This window comes from Electrophorus electricus, chromosome 5, assembly GCF_013358815.1.
Source record: "Electrophorus electricus isolate fEleEle1 chromosome 5, fEleEle1.pri, whole genome shotgun sequence".
Lineage (NCBI taxonomy): Eukaryota > Metazoa > Chordata > Actinopteri > Gymnotiformes > Gymnotidae > Electrophorus > Electrophorus electricus.
In genome coordinates, this window is record NC_049539.1 from 11,302,709 (window position 1) to 11,328,123 (window position 25,415).

Below are 25,415 nucleotides of genomic sequence, written 5' to 3' on the forward strand. Positions count from 1 at the left end.
ATAAAGTGACAAAACATGTTCACTTATAGTTACAACATAGTGCAGGTTGTTAACAGGCGGACGGTGTAAAACAAGCAGAATCGGACAATAAAGAAGGGGCGGCGCGAGAGGCGTGAGACCCACTCATCTGGATGCGGCGATGAATGCACGAGGGCCAGAGGTGTCGGTGGGGGTCGGCGGCATTCTTCCACAGAGGACCATTGTAAGAGAAAAAGCCGCAACAGGCGGTTTACCAGCGTCTTTTGTTGGTGGACGAGCGTGCGTAAGCGCGTCTGTGTGCGGCTTTACGCTAAATCGAAACAACATGAAATAAATAGGAACTGTACTAAGCATAAAGACTAAAGGCTGTTAAGAAAAGTTAATATATTAAGTTAATATATCGTATATTAAAGATCGACTGCACGCGTGTCTCAAGACTAAGAGCTCTTGGATTACACCGACGACAGGTACGGTAGCTACCCAGTTTCACGTGGCTGCACGAGGTACATCTAGCGAAATCTGAACAGCCGCCTTTTCACTTAAACCCGTCTAACAATATCAAATAATTTAATAAGTAAATAAACATAACCGTGATGACTACGGAGGCGGAGGAAGCGGTGCTCTTCTGTAGTCGCCAGTGCCTGACTTAACCACAGTCGAAGGGCAGGGGATAATTTAGACCCTTGTGTAACAGATCTGCACTCTTTCTGCAGAAAAGAAAACGGCAGGACAAAAACCGGCCAGGGAATGAGACGCACTACAAGAGCTAGAGATTTTCACATAAAAATGTAGATCTGTACACTGAAATAAAGAAAGTGTGCAATACGAAAGCCAGTGTGCCATAAAAATAAACATATCAAACTATAAAAGTTCACCGACGTCTTCTTTTGCCTGAAAGAAATATTGTGCATTGCATTTTAGAGCTGACACTTCCTATTCTGGGCCCATGAGCCAGACTTATTCTCCACTGTCGGCATACACTGAAAATGACTAGAATCTTAAAGAACACAAGACACAAGTTTTTTTTTTATATGTACTGTGACCTTTACAACACAGACTCTCACTAGTGCATATATACATACACACACTCACCCAACTCAAACATACAGTAATGAAACCGCACAGCCACAGCTCAAAACCACAGTAACGGACAAATACACAGAGCACTGCTGAGAGCCTGCTCACTTGGCCACAAAACAACAAAGGTTCCAAGTGTCCGAATCTTTAGGTACAATATGTGGCTTTTAAAGAAATTAAATAAAATTAAATTAAATTAAATTAATGACAAAAGTTCCAGTGAAACTGGCTGTAAATGGGGATTCCTGAGATGGAACCGGTGAGGATCAGTTCGTCTTTGCTGCATGTATTCAAGGATGATTCTTATTCGCTTCCATTGCCCAGCATCTTGTTTCCTGCATGTGTACATTCACACATTTCCCTGACAGCTTTCTTCTATGCCAGTCTGGAGGAAATAATTGCACCAGCTTTCTCCAAAACTGCAGCTCTTTAAGGGTTTCCCAAATGCACTATGGAATAACCATCATCGTTATGTGAAAGCTCATGGCTGGCTTCCCTCCCCCACACGGCGATGGTCTTCGTGGATCACCTCGGAGGTGGGAAGTCTGCTCCACACCAGTGTCGCTTGCTAGACATCCACACCCACAGCTGAAATTGCAGCGGAAATTTGAGAACAAAATCCAAGTTCATCATAGAAGCATTTAATGAGGCTTAGAAACAGGCCACGGCAGGGGATCCTATTAAAAATGTATGGCCGTGATTAGCCATGGGTGTGAAAGGTTAGGCTGCGGTTCTGATGAGTCTGAATGTTATGGAGAAATGGACCTGCTTGACTCATTCAGATCAGAGCTGGTTCAAATGTAAAAACTCTGCTTATATAAACACAGTGGAAAGTTACATTATATATTATTCTACAGTGTCTCCAAATGCTGCAGCTTTCAACAACCAGGAAACTACGGGTGCTTCTGAAAGACCAGTTAACCTTTTCTGGAGCACATCAAATTTACAAGAGCCCACAGTTCCAGACTCTCTGCTATTCTTGACAACAGAGGCCATCCAGGTTCACATCCAAACTACAATCATTACTAAACTGGCCTACTGCAACTCCCCTATTGGCTTATTGATTATAGTCGGCTGCTGGGCCCCACTTCCTCCCTGCGGTAGTGAGGATCAAATACAAAATGGGCTCACACCACCACTAAACTACACCACAGCCCAGTGCAGCAACTCCACTGTCTGGCTGCCTGACGTGCCCTTCCTTATGATCTAAACATGCTTGCAAGGCAAAATCTTGCTGCTTTAAATGTCCTTGTCCCCTTGTGGTAAAGTGAGCTTCCATTTCTGAGCTCCTTCTGTCATGGTCTTAATACCTCAAGCTGTTCCTTTGCTCAGTTCTGATGTACTTCCCAGCACTGCAGTGTGTATGCATATACAATTTTAGTAATACAAACATACAGAACGTTTAAGCACATCCTTACCCATTCACTTGCTAGGATGTTCGTGTTTGCTAAATGTCAGTGAGGCTGCTGCTCCTATTGTGCTATTGCCTTTGAATCAGGCTAGGAGAAGACTATTGTCTTTTCAGCTAGAAGTGCTTTCACATTCTCTGCGAAACACCTTCAGCCGTTTGCAGGATTTTGCAGGTCACAGTGGATAAGAAATTGTCAAATTACTAAATCTAAATTGTGTAGCTGCACACATTGTTGCATTAGAACTTCCTAAAAAGCATTTTATCCACAGCAAGGCTCAGTCTTTCCACATGTGAATATAAGAATTCCTACACCAAACATCAGCAATATAGATCCACCCAAACACATTCAGCTGAAATTTAAAGACACTATAAATGCATCTAAAATGCTAAAAATTGATACATGAAGGTCACATGCTAGCTATCAACAACAAACATTGTATTTGCACATTATCCAACCCTGTGCGCATGCAAACACACACATAGATTATGAATACCACATGTACACAAGAATGCAAAAACACAAATTTTATTTCAGTCTCTTTACTGGCATGGACACTCTACCCTCCAGTACGTTGCACCTGAAAGCAGCTACTGTCCTTCCCTCCTCTCAGCGCTCGTCCGTCTGGTCTCTGTTACCAAGGAGCCTGTGCTGAGCTGTACAGGCTGACTGTAGAGGTTGCAGCCTGATGTGCTGTCAACCAGAGCAGCACTAAGTTGTTTGTACACACCCCTCCTCCGTCCTTCCCTTTCCTGTTCCACTCACACAAACACACAAACACACTGCAGCACGCAGTACTAAACTCTCTTCTTCCACCCAGATTTGTCTGTCTGTCTTTGCCTGCATCAGTGGGCACACACCCGCTGTCTGTCTCTCTCAACTCACCTTGAATAAAGAGTAAGAATATTCCTGGCGTGACATAAATGCTAATGTAGGTCCTCATATATATCCCCATATGTGCACAAGAATAGCACTGGATCAACACGACCCCACTGCGGTAATTTACGCCTCTGCCCTGACATACAGCTCTGAGAGGAGGATGTTGCACAGGGCTTTCTGTACCACTTCATATCAAAATTATTATTTAATTAAAAAAAAAAAAAAAAAAAGATTTACACTTTACGTAGCTGTAACAATGATTTAAAGAATACAGGAATTTCAGGTTGTAGTTTTGGAGAACAACCATTTATATCATGGAAACAGACCACAGCAAGCCACCAGAATAACTGTCAGATATACACAGCCAGTGGTGATGGAGAGATGCTCAAATCATCTACTTAAAGGCATTCAGCGATTTGGCAGGGGGTGGCGGTGGGTCAATCACAGAGACAGATGAGATAGAATGCATAAGAACACGTGAGAGAATGAGAGAGCAAGAGAGAGAGAGATAGAACAGAGGAAAAGAGAGAGAGAGAAAGATCATGGGGTGGTGGGGCTAAGGAGAAAAATACTTAGAAAAATTAAGGACAATAGAATGGAGACAGAACGGTGACTGGGAATAAGAGCGTGTGGATCTCATTTGCATGCGTGAGGTAAGGTCATGAGGTACAGTGATGAGGTACGGTGATGAGGTTCACCCTGCGCTTCTGGTTGCAGAGCAGCGGGACAGCTGGTGGTGCAGTGGTGGGTAAAACCTCCACCCAAAGTCCTATGAATAATGCAGAGCCGTGTGACCAGTGAGTGAACAGCGGCAGTGTTGAGGCGTGCTAAATTCTCCCAAAGCCTGGCCCACTGTCAGCACGGAACACAGAAAGAACAAGAGCCTTCTGAGATCTCTGATCACTCTCAAACAGCCGAGGCAGCCGAGCACACACGCCACGTGTGTACTGTACCAAATATACACAGCCACTCTGCACATTCACAAACATCATGGGACAAATTAAGCAGGACTTCATCCGGCCGTCCAGACGAGTCGGTGCAGATGTTGGTGATGGCGTACTCCAGTCTGTGTCTGCCTGTGCTTAATTCCAGCAAGGCAGAAGCAGCAAACCTATGAAAAGCAAGATGAAGCCTTCTGCTCCTGGCAACCCAGGAGCTCCCAGCATTTGTGGATTCAACTCTTCAAGTGTAGCTATGATGCTTCAGGGCTTAAAGACAAAGACGGTATGTTTTTTCAACAAATTAAGAACAAAATTAAACATGGGGAGGAGATCTGTTCTAAGATCTGTAGTGTCTAGAAAGGACAGAACTTGCATGAAGAAATATTCTAGAAATGATTCTAGTTGACTGCTGTCCTAATAAAAACCATACTGAACTTATCTAGAATCATTCCAAGCATTGGCAAGTAGTCTGTGAATAGCAGACATTTCTCAGCTATTGCAGTTCTTTCCTTAGTGGAGAATGGAATCTGACTGCGATATTTAATTGACTGAAAGACACCTGAAATAACAACTTCTTATCAAATCTGCATCAAGGCTTTACTGCATACAAGATATTCTGGGGTTGTTTAAGCCGAAAGTGTACTTCCAGACTATCTGGATCGCTGGTATATTTAGTCAGTGGATAGGGGTATATGAGTGAGAGTTAGAGATGTTATTTGTTTTATATGAGTAAGGATTGGGGTGGGGTCTTTAACACATCTGTCCCTGGGCAGATAGTGGCCTATTTCTGAGGACATCATTCTTAATGAGTGATTTTACTATAGCACCAGCCTGTCAAGCCTGTCAAACCAATACAAAGACGACGAGAGGATAATGCACAAGACAGTGGGAGCTATTCTACTGGACAAGTCTCCACAGCTCTGCAGTTTCACAGACCTACAGAATAACCAAAATGGAAAAAAGTTGTGTGAAAAACACTTTGGTCTTCATTCTGTAGTTGCCCAGTCCTGTAGATCTGGTGCCAACACCACCAAGGTCATGGGTTCAATTTCTAGAGAGTACACAGGCTGTCTACTGATATGTGCATGTAAGTTGCTCTGGATAATGGCATATGCCAAATGCTGCAAACGTAAATGTCAGGTCACTCAAGTGTCCCAGTTTTGTGTACTTGAATTGCATAACATCTCTCGTTGGATAACGACGAGCTAACCAAAAACAGACTTGCACAGATGCAGCAGGACTGATCCAAATATCCTTTCCATAGCCGAAAGAGTTCACAACAAATCACAACAAATCACAGCCAAGGGAGGAGACCAGACAACGAGCCTCCAACATCCGAACACTGCCTGCTTATTCCAAAAAAATAAAAGGACTTGTTTAGGGAAAAGCTCTCCTTTGGACAGTACTGATCTGGAATCAGCTCCTGTATGCAGTGGAACACAGGCAGAAGGCAGAAAAAAAAAAAGAAGTGTCCAAGACCAGTGTTCTGGGTGTGCTTTGGAGAGGAGTGCAGCACCCTGTTTCCAGCCAGTGAAAGATGTAGCTCCAAAAATCTGGACACTGGGGTTTTAATCTGTGCATGTAAGGAAAAAACATAACAGAAGCATCATCCCATGTACACCTTTACAAACATTTCCATTTATTAGGAGAAGGAAGAGGAAAAGAGTCACCTCTCACACTCAACAAAAAGCCAATATGCTGCCTCATCCAATATATCGCATGCAAGTGTAGACGTGCTGGGAACGGCGGTGTCTGTGCATGCATGTGCGAGGGCTCAGTGAGTGAGTGAGCCAGCTCATTCTTGCAGCTGTGGGGTGTTGGGGGCAGAACACAGAAGTCAACTACAAGAACCCAAACGCAGTGATTTATCAGCATCTTCTTTCGCATGGACTTAGTAACTTCCCCACAACAGGAAGAGCCCATTGGCACCAATCAGACTTACGCAGGAGTCATTTAAATCAGATGTCAAGAAGTTACAGGAGTGAATGCAGGGTAGTAATTGGAACAGGCAGTTCAGTCAGCTCAGCCAGGGTCAGCTGGAGTCCACTGCACCTGCCAGCAACAACACACCACAGAAGACGCGCGTCATCCTAGTTGGAATCATGATAATATTAGGAGCTCAGGGTCTAAAGGGTTTTTCTCTGTGGAAAAGAAAGAAAATTGCCTCTGTCGCACCCTGTGATTAAAAAAAAACACCCCAGACATTTAAAACCAGATGTGTTGTACTTTTTTTTTTTCTCCCCTGCATCACTGGATACTCTGAATCGTTAAGTAGTCGAAATATGAGTATAACTACGTACAAGCTAAAGCTACCGCCAATTAAATGACGTCAGTAGCACTGGCTAACTAAATTATGGCAGCTAACGGACAACTACAACCTAAATAGACAGTGGACAAACTACACTAACAAGAGAGCTTGCTAATCTCATGTCAGATCAATGTGCAGTAATTTGCTTATTTGCAGCAAACAAATTTTTCGACTCTAGTGTCATAATTCAAAGAATACAACGATATATTTGAGAAAATTGTACAGTGTATAAAGCATTGGATTTGGAACATTTGTTTACCACTTGCTGCAATAGGAGATATTTAAAAACTCCATTAATGTTTGTGTTCATTAAAATAATAATAAGTAGTACCATATATGGGCACAAGAGCAATGAAGACAGAAGGACAAAACAATGAGCATATTCTGTGATTCAGAGAAACAGCAGTGTTTTCAGAGAAGCAAGCCATGGCCAAACTCGCATGTTGTACTGACAGTGCACCACACAATATTCATTCATGAACAGTGTAGTGCTACAGACAATTTAAAACGTACTATAAACTCTAGCTATTTGAGCTTGGGAAGCAAAGGTCAAAATCTTTTTGCCCTGTGTTATGCACATGTTGAACAATTTAGTTTAATGCTGAGTTAATGTTTTTAGAATTTCTCCATTACATATGGTTTTTAAGTATGTACATTTTACATGTGTGTGGGTTTTTCCTATATTTGGGCTTAGAATGATGCCTCTTCAGTGTCCAGCAGTAGTCTGCCAACAATGAGGGGCTCTATTTTCATGCTGAAACAGAAAAAATGCAATGGATATATTCTGAAAACATATTTAGATTTGGCACGGAAAAACTCAATATTAACATGAATCCAAGTTCAATGGAAAACATCGACTGAACACACACCAATCAATCCCCCCACCGCACCGCTCGTAGTGGGTTTCAGTGTGCAGACTCAGTCCAGTGGCTCTGTCCCAAATCTGTCCTTTTCGGTGAATGAGACTGTCAGTAGAAGGTCCCTGCTGTGCCAGTGTGTCCACTCATATACTCACACCTCAGTCCACACACAACATGAAAACAGCACAGAACCACAGAGCTGGTGATTCTGATCCGTCAGCAACTCGGAAAAACAGACAATTCTGGGAATAACCAACGGCTGCTGGGCCTGTGGCAGCTCAGTCGTTATCACGGCAGGCCCGCGTGAGGAAGCGGCTCCGCTGCTGGCTGAGGTGAACACAGAGCCCCTTGTTAATGACACTAACTGCACCCTGCACAGACCAGCTGGAGCCTTTGCTCAGGCACAGAACGTAACCACACAAACCGGCTCCACGCGTTGAGCTGTGCAAGCTGTTTCCATGGAAACACGCTCAGAGAAGCAAGTCGAGATGGCTCAGTCAGGGATGTGTCCAGCAGGGAGCAACGCTACAGTTGACTTCACAACCTGCGTGGCTAATAGATATTCTCTTTGACAAGTGCACGCATACAGACATGCTCACACACACACACTCCGTGAACCATGAGCCTTCTGCAAATCACGTACAACAAATGTTATGTTTAATATTTTACATTTGTACAATATGGCACTGATTTCTTTCAATCGGGTGCATTTCATCACCATTAAAAAAGGATGTGCAACAAACTCAGTCCCCAAATCCATGTTTGGGTCTTTACCTTCACGCTTCTCCCTGAAAACATGGCAAGGTTGCTCTGAGAGGACCACAGCACAGTTTTAATGGAGGCGGGAGGGTGACAGTGAGGTGAAGAGGAGGAGAGGGAAAAGAACGAGTGGGAGGGAGAATGTACACGAACATGCGAGCAAAGAGGAAGCGGTCCAGCAGAGGGTGCAACACATGGAGCAGACAAAAACGAAAAAAAAAACAGGCTGACTTGGGAGACAAAACCAAGGCTTGAAAGAGGCACACTAGCTAACGGTGAGGGGGTTACCGTGGTCACATCCTACAGCAGAATCAGCTGAGATTCTGAAATGGGGTTAATTAGGAAACACCACACACTTCCAACATCCACCAAACGCCTCAGCTTTCTAAAGGCGTCTCCAAGTTGGTAAAAACACAAGGAAAACCAAATAAGGAAGCACACAGACAGCAGCAGCTACCCGGGAGAGTTCTGTTTAAACACAAACTCCCAGCGCACTTGGTTTCGTACCAGCGCAAGGGTGAATTGGCTCTCAATGAGAGTGAGTTTATGGAGTGGAACAGTATCCATTAGAGATGGGAAGGACCCCAAGTTCTACTAAAATCGGTGGTTGTGCTGTTACCTAAACACAAGCTTTACCTTCCACTGCCTGCTGTGGCGTCATTAGCAAGACCCTTATCTCGACTAATCTTAGAGAGAGAGAGCAGGGAAAACCCATCCACTGCACAGGAATGGATGGAAATCAGTACCATAAACCATCCTATCTAGCATCTTAAGTGAGAGTTAATAGTGCAGTAAACTGACTAGATAAATAAAATTAATAAAAAAAATATATATATTTTATCACATGGTAACAGGACAGATTTACTCAGACCAGGGTAGATTGAAAGATTTTTCATGGATTAGACACACACAAATGATTAAGAATAATTATTTTATTTATAAACGTTTTTGGAAATGTTTATCTAATCGTCATCTAGTAGTGTAACTCAAGTTTTTGACATGGAATTGATGGAATACCCTTTCCTGATAATGCTGCCAGCCAGTAGCCCCATACAGAACTTGATCCATTAAAAAGACCCACAGCAGAATCAACCAAGTTTAAAGAGTTTGCTGGGAGCACAATGGGAATGCAGGAAAATGACTGTGAAAGAAAGCTACCTCTGGCTATTACTGAACTAGTGGTTATATACTGTAGTCATGAGCTGCACATTGAGACGAGGCTGATGAAATAAAAAAAAGAGGGTCCTTGAACAATATCGAGCCCATCTGGCCATAAGGACACACTTAACTCCTGCTGTACTGTGCAGAGAAGCTCTCTGCTGGGGAAATGCACTCCATGCCAGATTACTCTGCATGATGAGCAAAATTGCACTTTTTTTTTTTTTTTTTTAACAAAAGGACCTCATGATCTTGGTTTGTAACTTACATGCTTAGCAGCTGGAAACCAGGGGACAAATTAGCAATCAAGCGGCTTTTAGCTATATGACTGAAATGGAGAAATTGGAGCTTCAAATCAATGACGGTGCCCTTGTTTATGAAGTGGTATTTGTTGAATCAAGTAATCAGAACAGAAGCAGCAATGACATCATGGGACAACAAAGCACAGGAAATCATCCATACAAAACAAAAACCGACACCATTTTATTTGACAGTGTTTGGGTCTCAGTACCAATGTGCAGGTTAAAAAAAGTAAAAGCTACAAACTTCCATGAGCAATGATAGCTGAGTCTACACAAACTTTATTTTCTTAAAAATACATTACCTTAAAATAACAATAAGCAATAAAGGATATATAGGGGTTAACTCCTGTTGTAAGATATACAGCCCAGAATTTTTTGAAACATGTATGTCTATGTGTATGTGTGTATGTGTGCGTGCATGCGTGTGTAGTGTAGAGTAAAAGATTAGGCAAGGTGTTTGAGCGTGGGGCATGGATCACCTGAGCAAAAGGAGGACCAAAAGCCTCCACACAGCAGTAATGCAGCAGTCATATGGGCAGATCAGAGAGGAAGAGAAAGAGAGAGAGAGAGAGAGAGAGAGAGAGAGAGAGAGGTAGTAGAAAGAGGTAGAGTGAGGCAGGGCAGCTACATTGTGAGCACCTAAAGGAGGAACACTAAGGGCCAGCTACTAAACAAGCATCGAACCATCCTCCCATCAGCACTGCTTCAGGTGCGTGTTAAGAGTACTTCTGCACGGTAGCTAAAGCAAACCAGAGAGAGAGTATGGGCACTTTTCTACAACACCTTACTGGGTTGTGGTGTGTTTCTGCACTCTGCATGACCCTGGCTCAGATCTTTACAGAGTGCTGAAGTGTGTGTGTGTGCGCGCGCGCGTGTGTGTGTGAGAGAGAGAGATATATATCTGCTCTCCAGACCTCATTGCTCTGTGCTCTGGCCAAAGCGTTACGGGGTAAAGAGCAGGTGACCAAGCGGAGTATCATAAAACACCTCTCACTCTACACAGTAAAACTGTTGCCTTATAAAGCTATGGAAAGACAGACACACACACACACACACACACACACACACACACACACACACACACACAGGTCCAGAATACTATTGGAGAGGTAGATTCTCAAAGATAAGGGAAGAAGGGAAGCTCCACTGGACTGCCAACAGAGACCTGCTCTACATGTTTGCTTTACCCCAGCCCCAGCCCTGGAAGATCTACAGCAGGGGAGCAGAGCTGCTTGCTGGCTCATTGCTACAGTGTGATTCTGAAGAGGGAGCTCAGAGGGTGAGAACAGGGTGTTAGTAGGAACAGGGTGTCAAGTAAGTCAGTAGGTTTAAGCTCTTCACGCACACCCACTCCGAGACCCCTGTCTCCCCCTCTGGACGTCTAGCTTACATAGATTAAACACAATATACACATTTAAGGGTCCACCACTCACATTACAGGGAAGAGCCATACGCAAGCCGCCGTGTACCTCTGTGGAGCAAAGCCAAACACGAGTGTGTAAATAGCTCCGCTCTCTACAGCAGCGCCCCTTACTGGCCAGACAGGGAACCGGAAGGCTGAATTTAAGTGTGAAGACAGGATGCACAGAAGAGGCAGTATTTCTGACTCTGTACCCACAACAAAGAGTGTTTGTGGGTGAGGTGAAACTGAAGGATTTTGAAGGAGAAAGCCTAAGGCAATCAGTAGAGAGTTAAGAGAGTGGGGTAATATTGAAATAGATTAACTGTCTCAAATTCAAGTGTTTTAGTGAACGTGTGTGTATGTGGATGTGTGTGTGTGTGTGTGTGCGTGTGTGTGGAAAGGGGGAGTGGGGGGGAGAAGGATTAGTTCTCGGCTGGACGTGTGGGGAGTGAAGATGCCGGAGCTGGTGGCATCCCATCAGGCTGTACAGGAGGTGGTGGAGGACCAGGATCTGTATCAGTAGATAAGCATGAAAAAAAGTTACAACACCTAGTTAATTTACCCATTAAAAAAAAGACTTAGCAAAGTTCCAAACTGCATGCGATGAGGCACACATTTCATGTTTCCTCCATGCATATGAAGCATCACTCTAAATGTAGCTATCCTTTCTGGGATGCACACATGTACAGAGCAAGAGAGAAGCACAGTAGATACTCACACATGCCATTGGGGGCTCCAGGGTGTCTGGGGCCCATCATAGTGGGCATGCCCCCTGGAGGAGGTCCCACAGGTCCTGGCATCATGCGGCCAGGCATGGGCTGACCCGGTCCAACCATCGGTCCTACACACACACACACACACACACACACACACACACACACACACACACACACACACACACACACACACACACACACACACACACACACACACACACACACACACACACACTTATAAAAGAACTCTGTGTTCCAAGAGTGCAAGGCTGGCACTCTCACACTGAGATGGATAATTAACATGCATGTCTAATTATTAGTGTCTGAGTCATAACTGCTTCATCATCCCCAAGGACTTTGCTGTGACGGCTGAAGAACCCTCCACCCTCCAAATTAAAACAAAGACTTTACACAGAAGCACATCCTCAGTCCCTCACCCCACATGCCGGGTTTATGGGTGCTGACCTGTCTGTGGTGGGTGGTGGGGTCCCATGGGGTGGTGCATGGGGGGGTACCCAGCACCTGGAAGACCGGGGTGACCGGGGTGACCGGGATGGCCAGGATGCATTCCTGGCAGGGGTCCGTGGGGAGGCGGGACGTGGGGTGGGGGCCCGTGTGGAGTGGGGGGAGGAGCCCCGTGATGCACGGCGCCGCCCTGCTGGGCTGCTGCGGCCGCGGCCTGCTGCTCCATCTGCTGCCGAGCCTTCATCTCCGCATACTTCAGTTGCTCCATGTGGAACGCCTGCCTCTCCGTCAGCAGCTGCTGCCGCTGCAGCTCCAGCTGGAGAACACAGGAGATGGATTTCATACAGCAGTTCGCAATGGGACTAAATACACAGGCAGTGTGGTTCCTATTGCCTATGAGGACCTGTGCTGCATGCAGACACGTAGGACCTCCTATGCTGGTGCTGATTGGTGTGGTTTAGCATTTAGACATTACCAGAAAGAGGATCTACAGCCTCCTGCCCGGTGCCAAACAGTGTACACACAGCACCTCGAACGCTGCCCTCTGCTGGCAGACAGGCTGCAGGACAATGCTGGGCAGGGTTATATAAAGACATTCTTTATGCACTAATTGCAGTTACTAAACTGGGTCGTCGTCTCCATCTGTGATTCCTCGCTAACCTGCCCTGTACTACACAGTCATGTCCCATGTCTGAGGTTAGCTGCTCACGAGAGAACGCAGTGAAACCAGACCAGTGCTCACAATTATGAACAAGTCCTGGTGTCGCAGATCACATACAGAGTGGGAAGGGAGAACACAACACCAAATCTTTCTTACTTGTGTCACATCTGATGTGTTTAGGCACAGATTGAGTGCAAGACAAAAGGGGCGAGATGCTCACCGCCTCTTTCTCCCGGTCCATGATGGTCTCCAGCTCCTCAAAGTGACGGAGCTTAATCTCCAGCTTCTTCATCTGAGTCTCTACCAGCAGGGCCACCAGGGACTTGATCTTCCTCTCCTCTACAGCAGCCAAGTGCTGGAGGAGAGAGGGAGAGAGCGAGAAAGAAAGAAATGAATAGAAATATCATCTAATGGCTTGTGGGGATATGACATGAACAGACCACCTTCTGAAAAAGTATACAGGTTGAACAAAAGGGCACAAAAGCTGTGTGTGTGTGTGTGTGTGTGTGTGTGTGTGTGTGTACCTTAGCCTTGGTAGCAGCAGAGGCGAGTGCAGCAGCTGCGGCGGTGGCGATATTGCCCTCGCCCACGTCCAGCTCCAGTTTCTTGAGGTCCTGCTGCTGAGGCTGCACCTCCTCCCCCTCCTTCCCCTCCGCAGACACCTCCATCGCCTCCTCATCTTTGTCTGAAAACAGACCATCTTAAGGGTAAAGGAACACTAATGAGTAGATGGAAGCCGTTCCTGCTTTATCCAGGCCATGCCTGGATAGTGCGGCCAGCTGCACTAGCATTCCACAGCCACGGTGGCAGAAGCCGTGCCACAGCGAGCAGCGAGAGTCCAGCCTACTGACAGGCCCAAAGCATCATGGGCTTCACACCAACTCTAGTGAGATTATGGTCATCTGACTGGCTTAGGCATGCCACATGCCACTATGCACTGATAGAGCACAGAGGTGCTTTTTCAAAAAGACGTGATAGCTTTGCTGTTTTCATTTCATGGTAAACTAAGCTTGGGGGGGGGGGGGGGATCTGAAGAAATGAGAGAGGAACAAGTTTGGCCCTGCGCTGTGAGCATGCGTGTGGGCGCGTGCCGCATGCTAGGGAACGGGTAGTATAGCACGACTGAAATCATGCCACCATGACCCTGCATATTTCTCTTAATGCACAGAATAATCTCTGCATCTAGTTGACATTGCACACCAAGAGAGGGTAGTGTGCACGGGAAGGGTACCTGCTGCCTTTGCCTCCCCTCCTTCATTCTCCTCTTCCTCACGCTCAGCCTTTTCAGTCGTCTCGCTCTTCAGCTTTTCTCCCTCTGCCGGTTTCTCTGTTGCCTCGCTGGCCTTCTCCGCCTCATCCTTCAACTCCGCCTGAAACAACACGTATGTATACACACACACACACAGCAAACTAATTCAGACTTTCCTTTGTTATATTCTTTTTTTAAAACGTTTCAAATTCTGACATGACAATATAAAAACACAGGAGCTCCATGTGAGCGGTTGGAGAGGCCAAGCCTGCAGGAGGAGAGCCCTTCTCACCTTCTCTGCCTGCTGAGCCTCTGGGTCTGTGTCCATCTTCTCAGCCTCTGCTGGTTCTGGGAGGGAGGAACAAGAAGAATTGATACCATTACTGAAAACTGAAAGCTTGTTCAGAGAGGAACACACGCACTCCATCTCAGTCACAGGGCGGCTTTGGGATTTCCATTACTGAGGTGCATATCCCTCTCAGCTACATCTCCCTGGTGTGATACACGAGCAAATTATCACAAAGATTCCCTTAGTAGAACCTGGATTTCTTCAAGAAAACAGAATTGCTTCACATAGTGTGCGTGTGTGTGTGTGTGTGTGTGTGTGTGTGTGTATATAGCAAAATGCAGTAAAGTAATTGAACAGCTGTGTTTGGGGCTACTGGAGCACCAGTGGTAATAGTAAATGTATTAGTAATATACATGTGCTTGTGTGTATGAGAAAGACAGACAGCGTGAGAGAGAGAGAGCACAGAGGGAGAACTGCCTGCAGTGGAGCAGTCCTCAACATCAGTTGACCCAGTTTCAGCAGCACCACCCGCAGCCCGTCTGCCAATAAAGTGCTAATTCAAATGGGCCAGCCACACGCACGCACGCGTCCCCTCTTATCCATCCAGCCCCACAGGTGGTGCTTTTTGTTGCTGACATATTGAGAGAAGACTCCAAGTTTTCTGGGAGGCACCATTTCTTAGGGCGTTCTCACATTTTTTGTGAATGCCGGCGCCTGCACCCTGGACGGATTCTGGGCTTGTTTGGGGGGAGGGGATTAGCATCACTGGTTTGCCTTCACACAGTTGTCATGTAATTCCAGAAATTAACCTCCACCTGGCTCAGACGCAATCTCTTCTACTCATGAAGGCCTCTAATGTGCTGCGAAGGTGAATCAGCCACATTTGGGAACCAAAATCCCTGCCATAAACACAGCACTATGAGTGAATGTGGGTGAGTCTGAGGCTAGCATGCATGCGTGCGCATGCTCAGGTGTGTGAGGCTAGTGTGCGAGTATGCGAACACTCGGGCGAGTCTGAGGCTAGCGTGTGCAGGCACGTGAGGCTGCACGGGCGTGTAATTACCCGTTTTGTCGGGCTCGTCGGGTGCAGTGCCAGCGATCCCGCTGCTCTCCAGGCCGTAGGAGGGGTCCACCTTCCCCGTGCTCCGCGCCGCCTCCTGAACCTTCTTCACATGAGCCTCCACCAGCTCCGCCGGGACTTCCTCACGCACGCGGGAAAACTCCTCTACACCGCAAGATACGTGGACGCACACGTGAATAAACAAGCACAATGGTGCTGCTCCTATGTTAGCCTAACGACATCAGAGTGCACCTGTCCTTTACTGTTGTAACATACCTATTAGATGAACATGTCAGATAAAGTCTTGAGTGGTTCTACATTAAGGCAGGAGGGGGGGGAGGCACGTATGCTCACCCAGAGCAGCCTTAGCGGCGGCTGCAGCCACTCGGGGGTCCACCACCGAGGCGAGGAAGGCCACGGTGCTCATGACGGGGTTTCCCGACTGGCTGAATGGGATTGGCTGGTAGGCCAGGGGTCCGAGTGCCACCTCTGGGCTCTCCAGGTATGGGTCCTCAATGGGCAGCCGCAGGAAGTGCAGGATGCACTCATCCTGTGTGCGGCTGCCCACGTGCTCCGAGACCTTGTTCCAGTCATCCTTGTACATCTCCAAGGCCTGCGGCAGTCAGAGCAAAGCACAGAGAGCCAATCACACCACGACACCTGGCTAATGTCCCATTCAGGGTCAAACCTAGCTTAGGACTCAAAGCCCGTGTACTACGATTATACAACAGCTCCAAACATGTCTGAGGGGTAATCGGAGACTTTAGAGTCTTGTCTTTAGAGTCTTGTCTTGTCTTGAAAGCTTTAGCTTTGTTGGGAGCTATGATGAGAGAAAAACAAAGACAGAACAAGGAAAACCTCTAAACATGGGTTGTGCAGCAAGGTTTTCCAAGAACAGGAGAGAGAAATGCTGTGGTGAAACTAAAATTAGAAGAACCTAGTTTAACATTATTATTAAAAGGAATGCAACTGATACTTCAGTAATCAGGTTTTAGTTCATTTCAGGAGCAGTCACCTCATTCTCCACATCAGGACAATTTCATTATGAAATGAAAATGAATCTGATTCCAGGAGAACATTGTGTAAAAAGATTTGAACAGAAAACTGAACTTCTGCCTCCTGTAATTGGTCAGTGGTCTCACCTCCAACAGTAACAGAGTTTCTTGCTCAGTCCACTCCCTTGTACCCTTGCTCTGGAATTGACACAGTTGCAAACAAGCATGCACGCACACGCACACGCACACACACACACACACACACGTACGTTAAAACCACCTTAAAAAATAAAGTTGTAGCCTAGAAAGATGACTTACTAACACACCTTTAGGCTGCAGTGTGCCTGCAGTGTCCTGAGGAAGCTGCTCACCTTGGAGTTTTTCTTTGAGTACACGTCAGTCCGCAAGCCAAAGTTCTGCAGGTCCGAGGGCTTGTCTTTGCTCTTCTCTGGGAAGTTCAGCATCTGTTGAGCAGAGGGAATCTGGCAGACAGCAAGAAAGTTTTGGTCATGATTGTTGATCAGGAAAAGTCATCAAAACATCAAGGCCTTAATGAAAGTCTTTACTTAATTATTACCTATCTAAATTGAAGGATCAGTGTAAAACTCCGGTCTTATCGGATTTCATGTATAACAGCATTAAAACCATTAAATCATTTGGATAGTGATCACACAATTTTACATAGAACAGAAGGGGAGTTGTTCTTCCACAGACCTGCGGGGGGCGGTGGTGTAGAGGCACAAGGCCAGAGGGAGTGTCTGCCAGCACATTGAAGTGGGGTGTGGGTGGGGGCCCCATGGGTAGTGGCCTGCTCTCTGCATCCACCTGGTAGTTAATGAGGCCCCACTGCTCCAGAAACGCATGCACCCTGACAGACAGACAACACAGTGCCAGTCACTGACATTCACAAGCACACTACTGTGTGCTTATAAATATATATAAATATGGGGTTAGAGACAAAAGGCCATCTATTGCCACAAACAGTTAGTGTTGACCACAGTTCCATCTGTGCTCTGACCGCTGCCAGGATATTTGACAATTTTTGCATAGCCGCAGGTCGCACATTTACACATATAAAAAACACCCATTATGGCTAGTGAACACAGGTAGAAGGCAGGTGATTCTAAAGAAGAGGTTGAGAGTGAACATCATGAGCTAACGTTTGCCTTTTAGGATTTCTGCATTAGATAGCTTGCCCACCATTTTATAGCAAAGCAAAAAATTTGCGAGTACCTCATCACGGCACACACATCTCCAGTGAGGTTGCGTCTGCAGGAAGTAGATGTCAGATACTCCTGAGGATTCAGCCGGTAGGTATCAATCATGAAGTTACGATATGCCAGATATCTGAGCAGAGAATGGAAACAGCAGTCAGAGAAAATACACAGCTAAGAGTTTAAAGAGAGATCACAGAAAAGTAAAAATATGATAGCTGCACAAGAAGGAACATTAAAGGAGAAGGTATCAGTGTCCAATAATAAAAATATTTAGGGTTTATATATTTGTTACCACCCGGTTGAACTTAAAAGTACCACTTGGTCGTATCATGCAGCTTACCCACTTGTGTGAACTTACATCTCTGGAGATTTCGACTTATTCTTGCCGTTGAAGAACTCTGGCAGAGCGCGCCTCTCTATCTCATGAATGCTAGAACAAGAAAAACAAAGACACACGTGACTCAGCACCGGTGGAGTGGAATGCTCTCAAATCCCTCAGATGTAGGGCTGGACCCCAGTTACATTTTACAAGCTTTTTTGGGTTTCCAAACATGAATGCATGTCCTTATTATTTGAACTGTTCAGCACATATTTAAATTAAATCAGAACACACTCCAATACACCATGAACAGACCAACAATAATTGCACTGCAGCTCCGATGTTATATAAACACACAAACACGTGACAAGGGAAGCTCTTACGAGTTGTAGTCGAACCAGGCCGAGTAGCTAGGAATGATAATGTGATGGGTTTGCTCGGTTACGTTATCCTCGCCAGAGTCCATGAGACGGTTCACGTCCATTTTACCCTGGTCCTCATCGTCCTGTCAATCACATACACACAGGCAACCGTTCACACCAAAACCCTCCAGTCAACTCTAATTGAACTGCAGGTCAGTTAAAAGTGATCAGATTATTGCACAGATTATTGAAGCAGCAGCTCAGAGAACACAAACCATGATAACCATGTGACAACGAAACACCAAAACCACAAAGCAGCAACTCACTGTGCACGCTGCTCTTCCTGACTCATTTTAATGGACTAAACCAGAAACACACAACCAGTCCTACACAGAATGCATGTCAGCAAAACTGAGTCTACACGTCAATCTAGCTGCAAGAGAGCTGGGTATCTTGCGTTTGAAATAAGACACCACCCTCCCAGATCTACTAAAAGAGAACCCAAGCAAAGCCCTCACATCTCTTACCTTGCCCCCAGACGTGACTGACCCATCTTCCTGCTCATCTAAGGGAGAGAGGAACATGTCAGCATTCATCAGATCAAGCACCATTTACTAATCATCAAACAGGAAGTAGCACCCTGTAGACAGAGGGCACTCTTACCCAGATCAGCTACTGTCCCTCCCTTCACTGGGGCATTCTCGCTGTCTTTCTTCTGATTGACTGCAAGCAGGAAAATGGCAAATGTCAACAAGTAATTGGAGGGGGTAAATAAGGAGGGCACATAGTCACGTGCAACACAACACTGACACGCTGCCAAGGCTCACTACCACCACCACCCAGATCAAAGATGAATACTGTTAAACCTAGAGCTGCTTCCACACTAGTGTTGGGCACCTCTTTTTAGAAGGGATGCCCTGTGTTTCACCTCATCTTGTGACTAAAAAGATGAACAGGAAGACTCTAGGCCAAATCAAAAGTAAACCTCTTGCACCGATATAAAATTAAACCGCTTGGCTAAAACTTCGACCCGATCACTCCTTAAGTTAACAATCATTAACCCTGAAAAGAACAAATAAATCAACAACCATTCCCCCTCGAAAGACAATATTGCTTGAACATATGAAATCCACGCGCATCTCCCCTGGTACCAGGTAAATATGAGGGCATTACAAGCAAACAAGCAAAACAGCAACACAGTAATTCCTACAAAATTCCACAGTAATTCCTATAAGACAAAAGCAGGACAGTTGAAAGGAGTCTAGAGCATGCAGATAGCCCCCATAATAAATCACTTGAGTACCTGTCTGTACTAACAACGTTGTTTGATTTTTTTCCTTCATTGATTACATTAGTTAAAAAAAAGAAAAAGCCACATGCACCCATGCTCTCGTTTGAACACAGGTGCATGAAAACGTCAATTAAAACAAAATCTTACCGCTTAAGTTGGTTCCATGATTTTAACAAGCTTCAGAATGAATTAACGTACACATGCAATGTAAATTTAAATGAGGCATATGGATGCATGCATGTGTCTATGCATGAGCAACCATGCAACGGTGATGTGCTCACCGTTCTTTGGCAGCGAGACCTCTTCCATGCCTGGCACAGGTGACGGGTCCTCCATGTCCTTGGTGAGGTCTTCATCCTGTTCGTCATCCTCGCGATGACCACGCCGCTTCCAGTGGGGCCCTGGGTTCCTGCAAACCCCAGTGCAAAAGATGAGTGTGTCAACCTGAATCCTACACTAATCATATCCATTTGAAACTAAGCTGGAGACGAGCCTAGATCCACTTGAAAGCCAACGGACCAAAAACCTTTAGAACAGGAGGAGAACTGGGTCCAACATGAAGATGCAGTTTACAGTTAGTCGTTTCATGTGTCGAGTATTGGGATTGCATCCAGATAGGTCAGCCACAAAAGGTAGGAGAAGCATTAAATACAGATGTAACCCTGTCATTCTCTCTGAGCCACAAACAGTGGCCCCCCCAGTGTGCCCCCACAGTGCCACACTATGTAACCATCCTAGAACCACCTCAAAAGTGGAAACAGCAGTTTCCGTCTTCCCTTACCTTTAGGAAAACAACAAACACAGACAAAATTGCATCTATGGAAGTGGCCATCATTGTTTGTTTATTTATAGTGAAACAAGAAAAAACAAACAAACAATCAATAGCAATCAGATTTTAAGCTGGCTAACCAGATATGCATAAATACATGTGGTTAAAATCTTATCATACACAATCCAGATACTCAAGACCCATTAAACGAGTAAGTGTAAACAGGGCCCCAACTCGGTTCACTGCAGGTCTCTGAAAGCCACTGTGACTAAGTGGCCTTGAAGTAAACGAGCAATGTCAACATTAAAAAGATAAAAGGACCTGACTGAACAGGCTGAACCTAATGGTAAGTGAGCATGTGGAAAAGGCCACAGCGAGCAGGACAGGTTTCCTGCAGCAGCATGCTGGTGTGCGGGTTAATTACCCTTTTTTTGCGCCCTTCTTGCGGGACTCAGCAGGGGTACTTGGGGGCGAAGGGGAGCGACGCCTTTTCTTGCTGCTCGCCAGGGACTTGCGCTCCTTTCGATCGGGTGTACGGGAAGACTGATCGTTAACCACAGCAACGGGTGAGGGATGAGAGAAAGAGCGAGAGAATGCAAGAATGAGAGAATGGAACGGTCTCTCACACACCAAGGGGTGGGGGTGACGAGGGACGTGGCGGGGCGGGGGATGAGGAAAGGTGGCGTGAGGAAGAGGTAGAGCGTGTGGGTGACAGACACATGAATGACGGGAGCCACACAGGCCTGAGTGGCTCATTACTGAACACAGCCAACACAGCAGACGCCACAGGCTTACCTCCTCCTCTCGGGGGAAGATCCGCTGGCGGAAGCTGACTGACTTCCTGTTCTCATCCACCTCGTAGTCCTCCTCGTTCATCCACTCATTGAAGGCATCCATGTCCAAGACCCATTTGGCATGTACCTGCGACAGGCAAGGACAAAGGTAATCCACGACACTGGCCCTGGTTTCTCTCTCTCCGAGAACGCCCCCACCATACACGTCTTTAGGCAGCTCCTTCAGCACAGCCTTAACCTTGTTTTCTGCAGTCTATTAAAATTGTCCCAATTCCACAACAGTGTTCGTGCTGAAAATGTACACACACACAGTTTCTATGTATTCTCACCCTCCAAGGTTTCTCTGAGCTTGGCGGCTCCTCAACGTCCCCATCCACATCACTGGTAGACACCCAGGTGTCATAACTGTCAGCACAATAAACCAGCACAGCAATGTGAGAGCTTTCAGGACAGGAAGGAAAACTAGTTCATCACAGGGTTAAAAAGAATAAATTTTCCAGTTCAGTGGACAGTGGAGGACATACCTGTCTGGGTAATTGCCCCAGTGAACCAGCACCTGCTTGTCTTTGCGCATGACAGGACGCAACCACTCCTCTGGAAAACAGAACATGTCGATGCAGCTGGTATTAGCAAATCAACCAAGGGGGCGTAACAATACACTACTGACTTAAAATGTCATGGTACAGGACCAACATCATATCTCGATTGTTTTCTTTTGTCATTGTGGGCAATGATGGGCATCATGAAGTAAAAAAATGGGAAAAAAAACACAACGTCAACAAGCATCACTATTGGGTGTTTTTGACACATTACATATGTTGTGAACTAAAATGATCCAAAGCCATGTTTTGGGGATTTGGGGGAAATTACGCTATCACAAGAACACCCATATCAGAATGGACCTTCATTATAGGCATAAAGGCAACAGGAAATAACAATATTCATAACATTACATACATGCAACACATGGTTAAGATGAAGGTATATGACTGGTTTGGACTGTACAAGCTGTACCTTCCTCAGGCTGAGAGGGGGAGGGGCAGATGACATGGGTGGCTTTGGACTTGTCTTCTGTAATTGTGCCCTGGAGTAGAGCCAAAAACAAAATGAACATTAACTTTTTTTAAAATGTATCTCCCTAAATCAGTCTGCTAAGTTCAAAACTGACTACCATGTTAGATGTGTCTAACCTGATGTCTCTTAATGATGTCTTTGAGTTTGCTTGCTTGCTTTTGGTCCATGTCAGACACGATATAGACAACAGGCCGAGTCAAGCAGTTGTTCTGCAGGAAACAATTAAATGAATCAAAAACTTCTAAAAAAAAGACTTCTAATCCAGAGCCCAGTTTCATTTCAGTTGTGTAGGCAATAGAAATCTTACCTGAGCAAGTGTTTTCTCAATGTTCATGAACATCTCCACATTCCTGTCCATTCTGGATGGATTCTGCAGATCAAATCTTCTCCTGAATAATGACAATTATACAACACAATGACAATTATACAAACCCCTGCAGACCAAGCCACACACTATGAACAGAGTTTGCATGCCCAGAATTGTAGCCAAAGACCTTCACGAAATTATGGAGATCATCATTGTGAAACATTTGCCACAGCATCACCCTGTTATTGTCTGTTATTGTCAAAAGTCACAAACAGCCTCAACGTGCCACTCACCAGCCCTGCTCACTCTTAAACTTGTAGGCAGATCCCAGAATGTGACACAGTGCTCCACCTGCTTTGAAGTCCAAGAAGCTCTTTGCCTAAAAATCCATACCAGCAACTGTCAGCTATGCCAATGTCCATTCAGGATGGAACTGTTCTGAAGGTAACGCTCTCTAAAATGTAGGAACTACGATATTGTAATTGCTTGCACAAAGGCACATATGTGATACTGCACAAGAAAAAAACGTTATTGTGTAAAATCATGGACTTATTCTGTTCATCCCAAGGTGTTGGCAAACCAAAGTGTAAAAACACTTACAGGCAGTTTGGTGAGGGCTGGATTGCTCACCCTCCGCCCAAACGCATCCTCCTGAAACTGAAGCAGTTGCACCACCAGTCCTGCCAAAGACTTGCAGGACGGAGAGTCGGTTTGGACATACTGCAGGGACCACAATACAATACCTTCAGCCCCTACTGTTCTGCGTTTTTATACGGAAAAAGGTACCACTGGAGTTGCAGTTTAAACACATATTGGACAAAATACCGCATTCAGAGAGCATCTAAGCTCCACGTGGTAAAGGGACAATGTCAACAAGAATACGATTTATGATCACTGTCATCAGAAAAAGCCTGGCTTCCTTGTTAGCTTACCGTTTGGCTAACTTGCTTATTAAACTGCGAATAAATTGCAAAATTCCAAACTACTATGAAATAAAACAAGTCTTTAGTTAGCTACTTAACCAGTTGGTTCGTGACACGTTTTGCCACAGCGAGCCAGTTTTTCATAATTAACAAAAGGTACCTAACTAGCTCAATTTAATACAACCCCCCGTAACACATCTAGCTAGGTTAGTTATTCTTTAACGTTACCTACAACCGTTGTCCGACTACAACCAGTTGATGCTTTAAGGTTAGAACAATATTAGGCCTACTTCTCAAAAAGACATGTGTCACATATAACGTTGTTTCTGACACGAACGAGCTGGCCTGTATTCTTAAACCAACCACAACTATTAACTGAGCTAACCCTAGCTACCTAATAAGGAAACCTGTTAGTCGGCTGGCTAGCTAGCTGAACTATCAAAACATTAGGCGATAGCTAAGCTAACTCTTACTGGCTAGGCTACGTGATCTTTATCGACCGTAAGTTACAGCTACAGGAACAAAATCGCACATATTCACGGCAATTCACGGATAACATTCCATTCCAAATAAATTCTAATGTTTCGCCAAAACTATACCAAACTGGCCGCGACACGGCGGATGTCGACAAACGTTGCTTGTGGCCCAGCCAGCTGCTCTCTACGCCTATTGTGCATGAGCGCGGGCCTCCGGATCAATGGACGTTAGCCCAGTCAGACGCGTTAGCTGGCTAACCTTCTTGTAGTGTTTTCCAATCCACAGTCGCACCGTCTCAAGTTGAGAGACTGTCTCGGCGCTCTCCCAAAATTTAGACGATGGCCCTCCGTCCTTTTTCCTACCAACCGAGGCACCGGTGCCTGCCTGACTGGCTGCTGGTCCCCCCGAACCCGTTCCACCCGCCGCAGTCGCCGCAGTCGCCATTGTTTAGTTACAGCTGAATGCTACGCCGTGGTCTTTCCGTGTCTCCCACCATGTAATTTTTTTTTAAACGAATCTGCGCAGCCGCGGCATTACTTACTCTACGAGATGTCGCAACATAACAGCAGGCGGAATTAAGTATTGCCCTCTTGTGGTATCTCACCAGAAAATCAGCAAGGCAGTGTCTTAAAGTTGGTCACATTTTTTAAGGTTTATGAATAACAGCTCACGATTACTTGAACAAAACAGAAATTTAGACAATGACAGCAAATGCCCATAGTTGTGAAAAAATAAAATGTCATTTCTAAATAAAAAAAAGTTGTGGTTGTCTATTTGTAAATAACAACATCTGTGGGTCTATAAAATCCTAATTTGCCTGACATTACATTACAAAAATAAAGATAGCTGTTTTACTCTGTTTCAGTTGATTTATCTTCTTTGTAATTCTCAGTTTAAATTTCGGTTCAAATTTATTTTTACAACACATTTAGTATCAGACATTGTCATATAGCAGAAAATCAAGACCTAATGTGCCGAAGAGGAAAGTGGCAAAGAACAGATCAGATGTGGTGAGGAAGAAACTGGGAGACAAAAAGGGAATCCCATTTTAGACATCTTTGGCACACGTGACCTCTCACTGGATGTATTTTAGACATCTTTGGCACACGTGACCTCTCACTGGATGTATTTTAGACATCTTTGGCACACGTGACCTCTCACTGGATGTATTTTAGACATCTTTGGCACACGTGACCTCTCACTGGATGTATTTTAGACATCTTTGGCACACGTGACCTCTCACTGGATGTATTTTAGACATCTTTGGCACACGTGACCTCTCACTGGATGTATTTTAGACATCTTTGGCACACGTGACCTCTCACTGGATGTATTTTAGACATCTTTGGCACACGTGACCTCTCAGTGGATGT

General features: G+C 45.4%; 1 protein-coding gene across 2 annotated transcripts; it reads right to left on the minus strand.

Annotated features, from left to right (window-relative positions):
• Positions 1-9,829: 9,829 nt before the first annotated feature.
• Positions 9,830-24,521, minus strand: smarcc1a (SWI/SNF related, matrix associated, actin dependent regulator of chromatin, subfamily c, member 1a). 2 transcript variants are annotated; one of them, XM_035526371.1, is made up of 28 exons: positions 24,301-24,521; positions 23,243-23,362; positions 22,936-23,021; positions 22,643-22,724; positions 22,452-22,544; positions 22,276-22,345; positions 21,786-21,855; positions 21,591-21,666; positions 21,263-21,388; positions 20,892-20,986; positions 19,980-20,107; positions 19,071-19,130; positions 18,935-18,972; positions 18,429-18,550; positions 18,085-18,156; positions 17,743-17,856; positions 17,224-17,377; positions 16,881-16,991; positions 16,657-16,707; positions 15,869-16,127; positions 15,518-15,679; positions 14,458-14,513; positions 14,148-14,286; positions 13,441-13,601; positions 13,137-13,271; positions 12,256-12,571; positions 11,793-11,915; positions 9,830-11,585 (listed from the first exon to the last, which is right to left on the minus strand). In XM_035526371.1, exons 1-28 carry the CDS (start codon positions 24,484-24,486, stop codon positions 11,497-11,499), a joined length of 3,294 nt encoding a protein of 1,097 aa, XP_035382264.1. In that variant the 5' UTR covers positions 24,487-24,521; the 3' UTR covers positions 9,830-11,496. The 2 variants fall into 2 exon arrangements, with proteins under 2 accessions (XP_035382264.1, XP_035382263.1); XM_035526370.1 differs by having other exon boundaries at positions 20,892-21,010.
• Between the last annotated feature and the right edge of the window lie 894 nt (positions 24,522-25,415).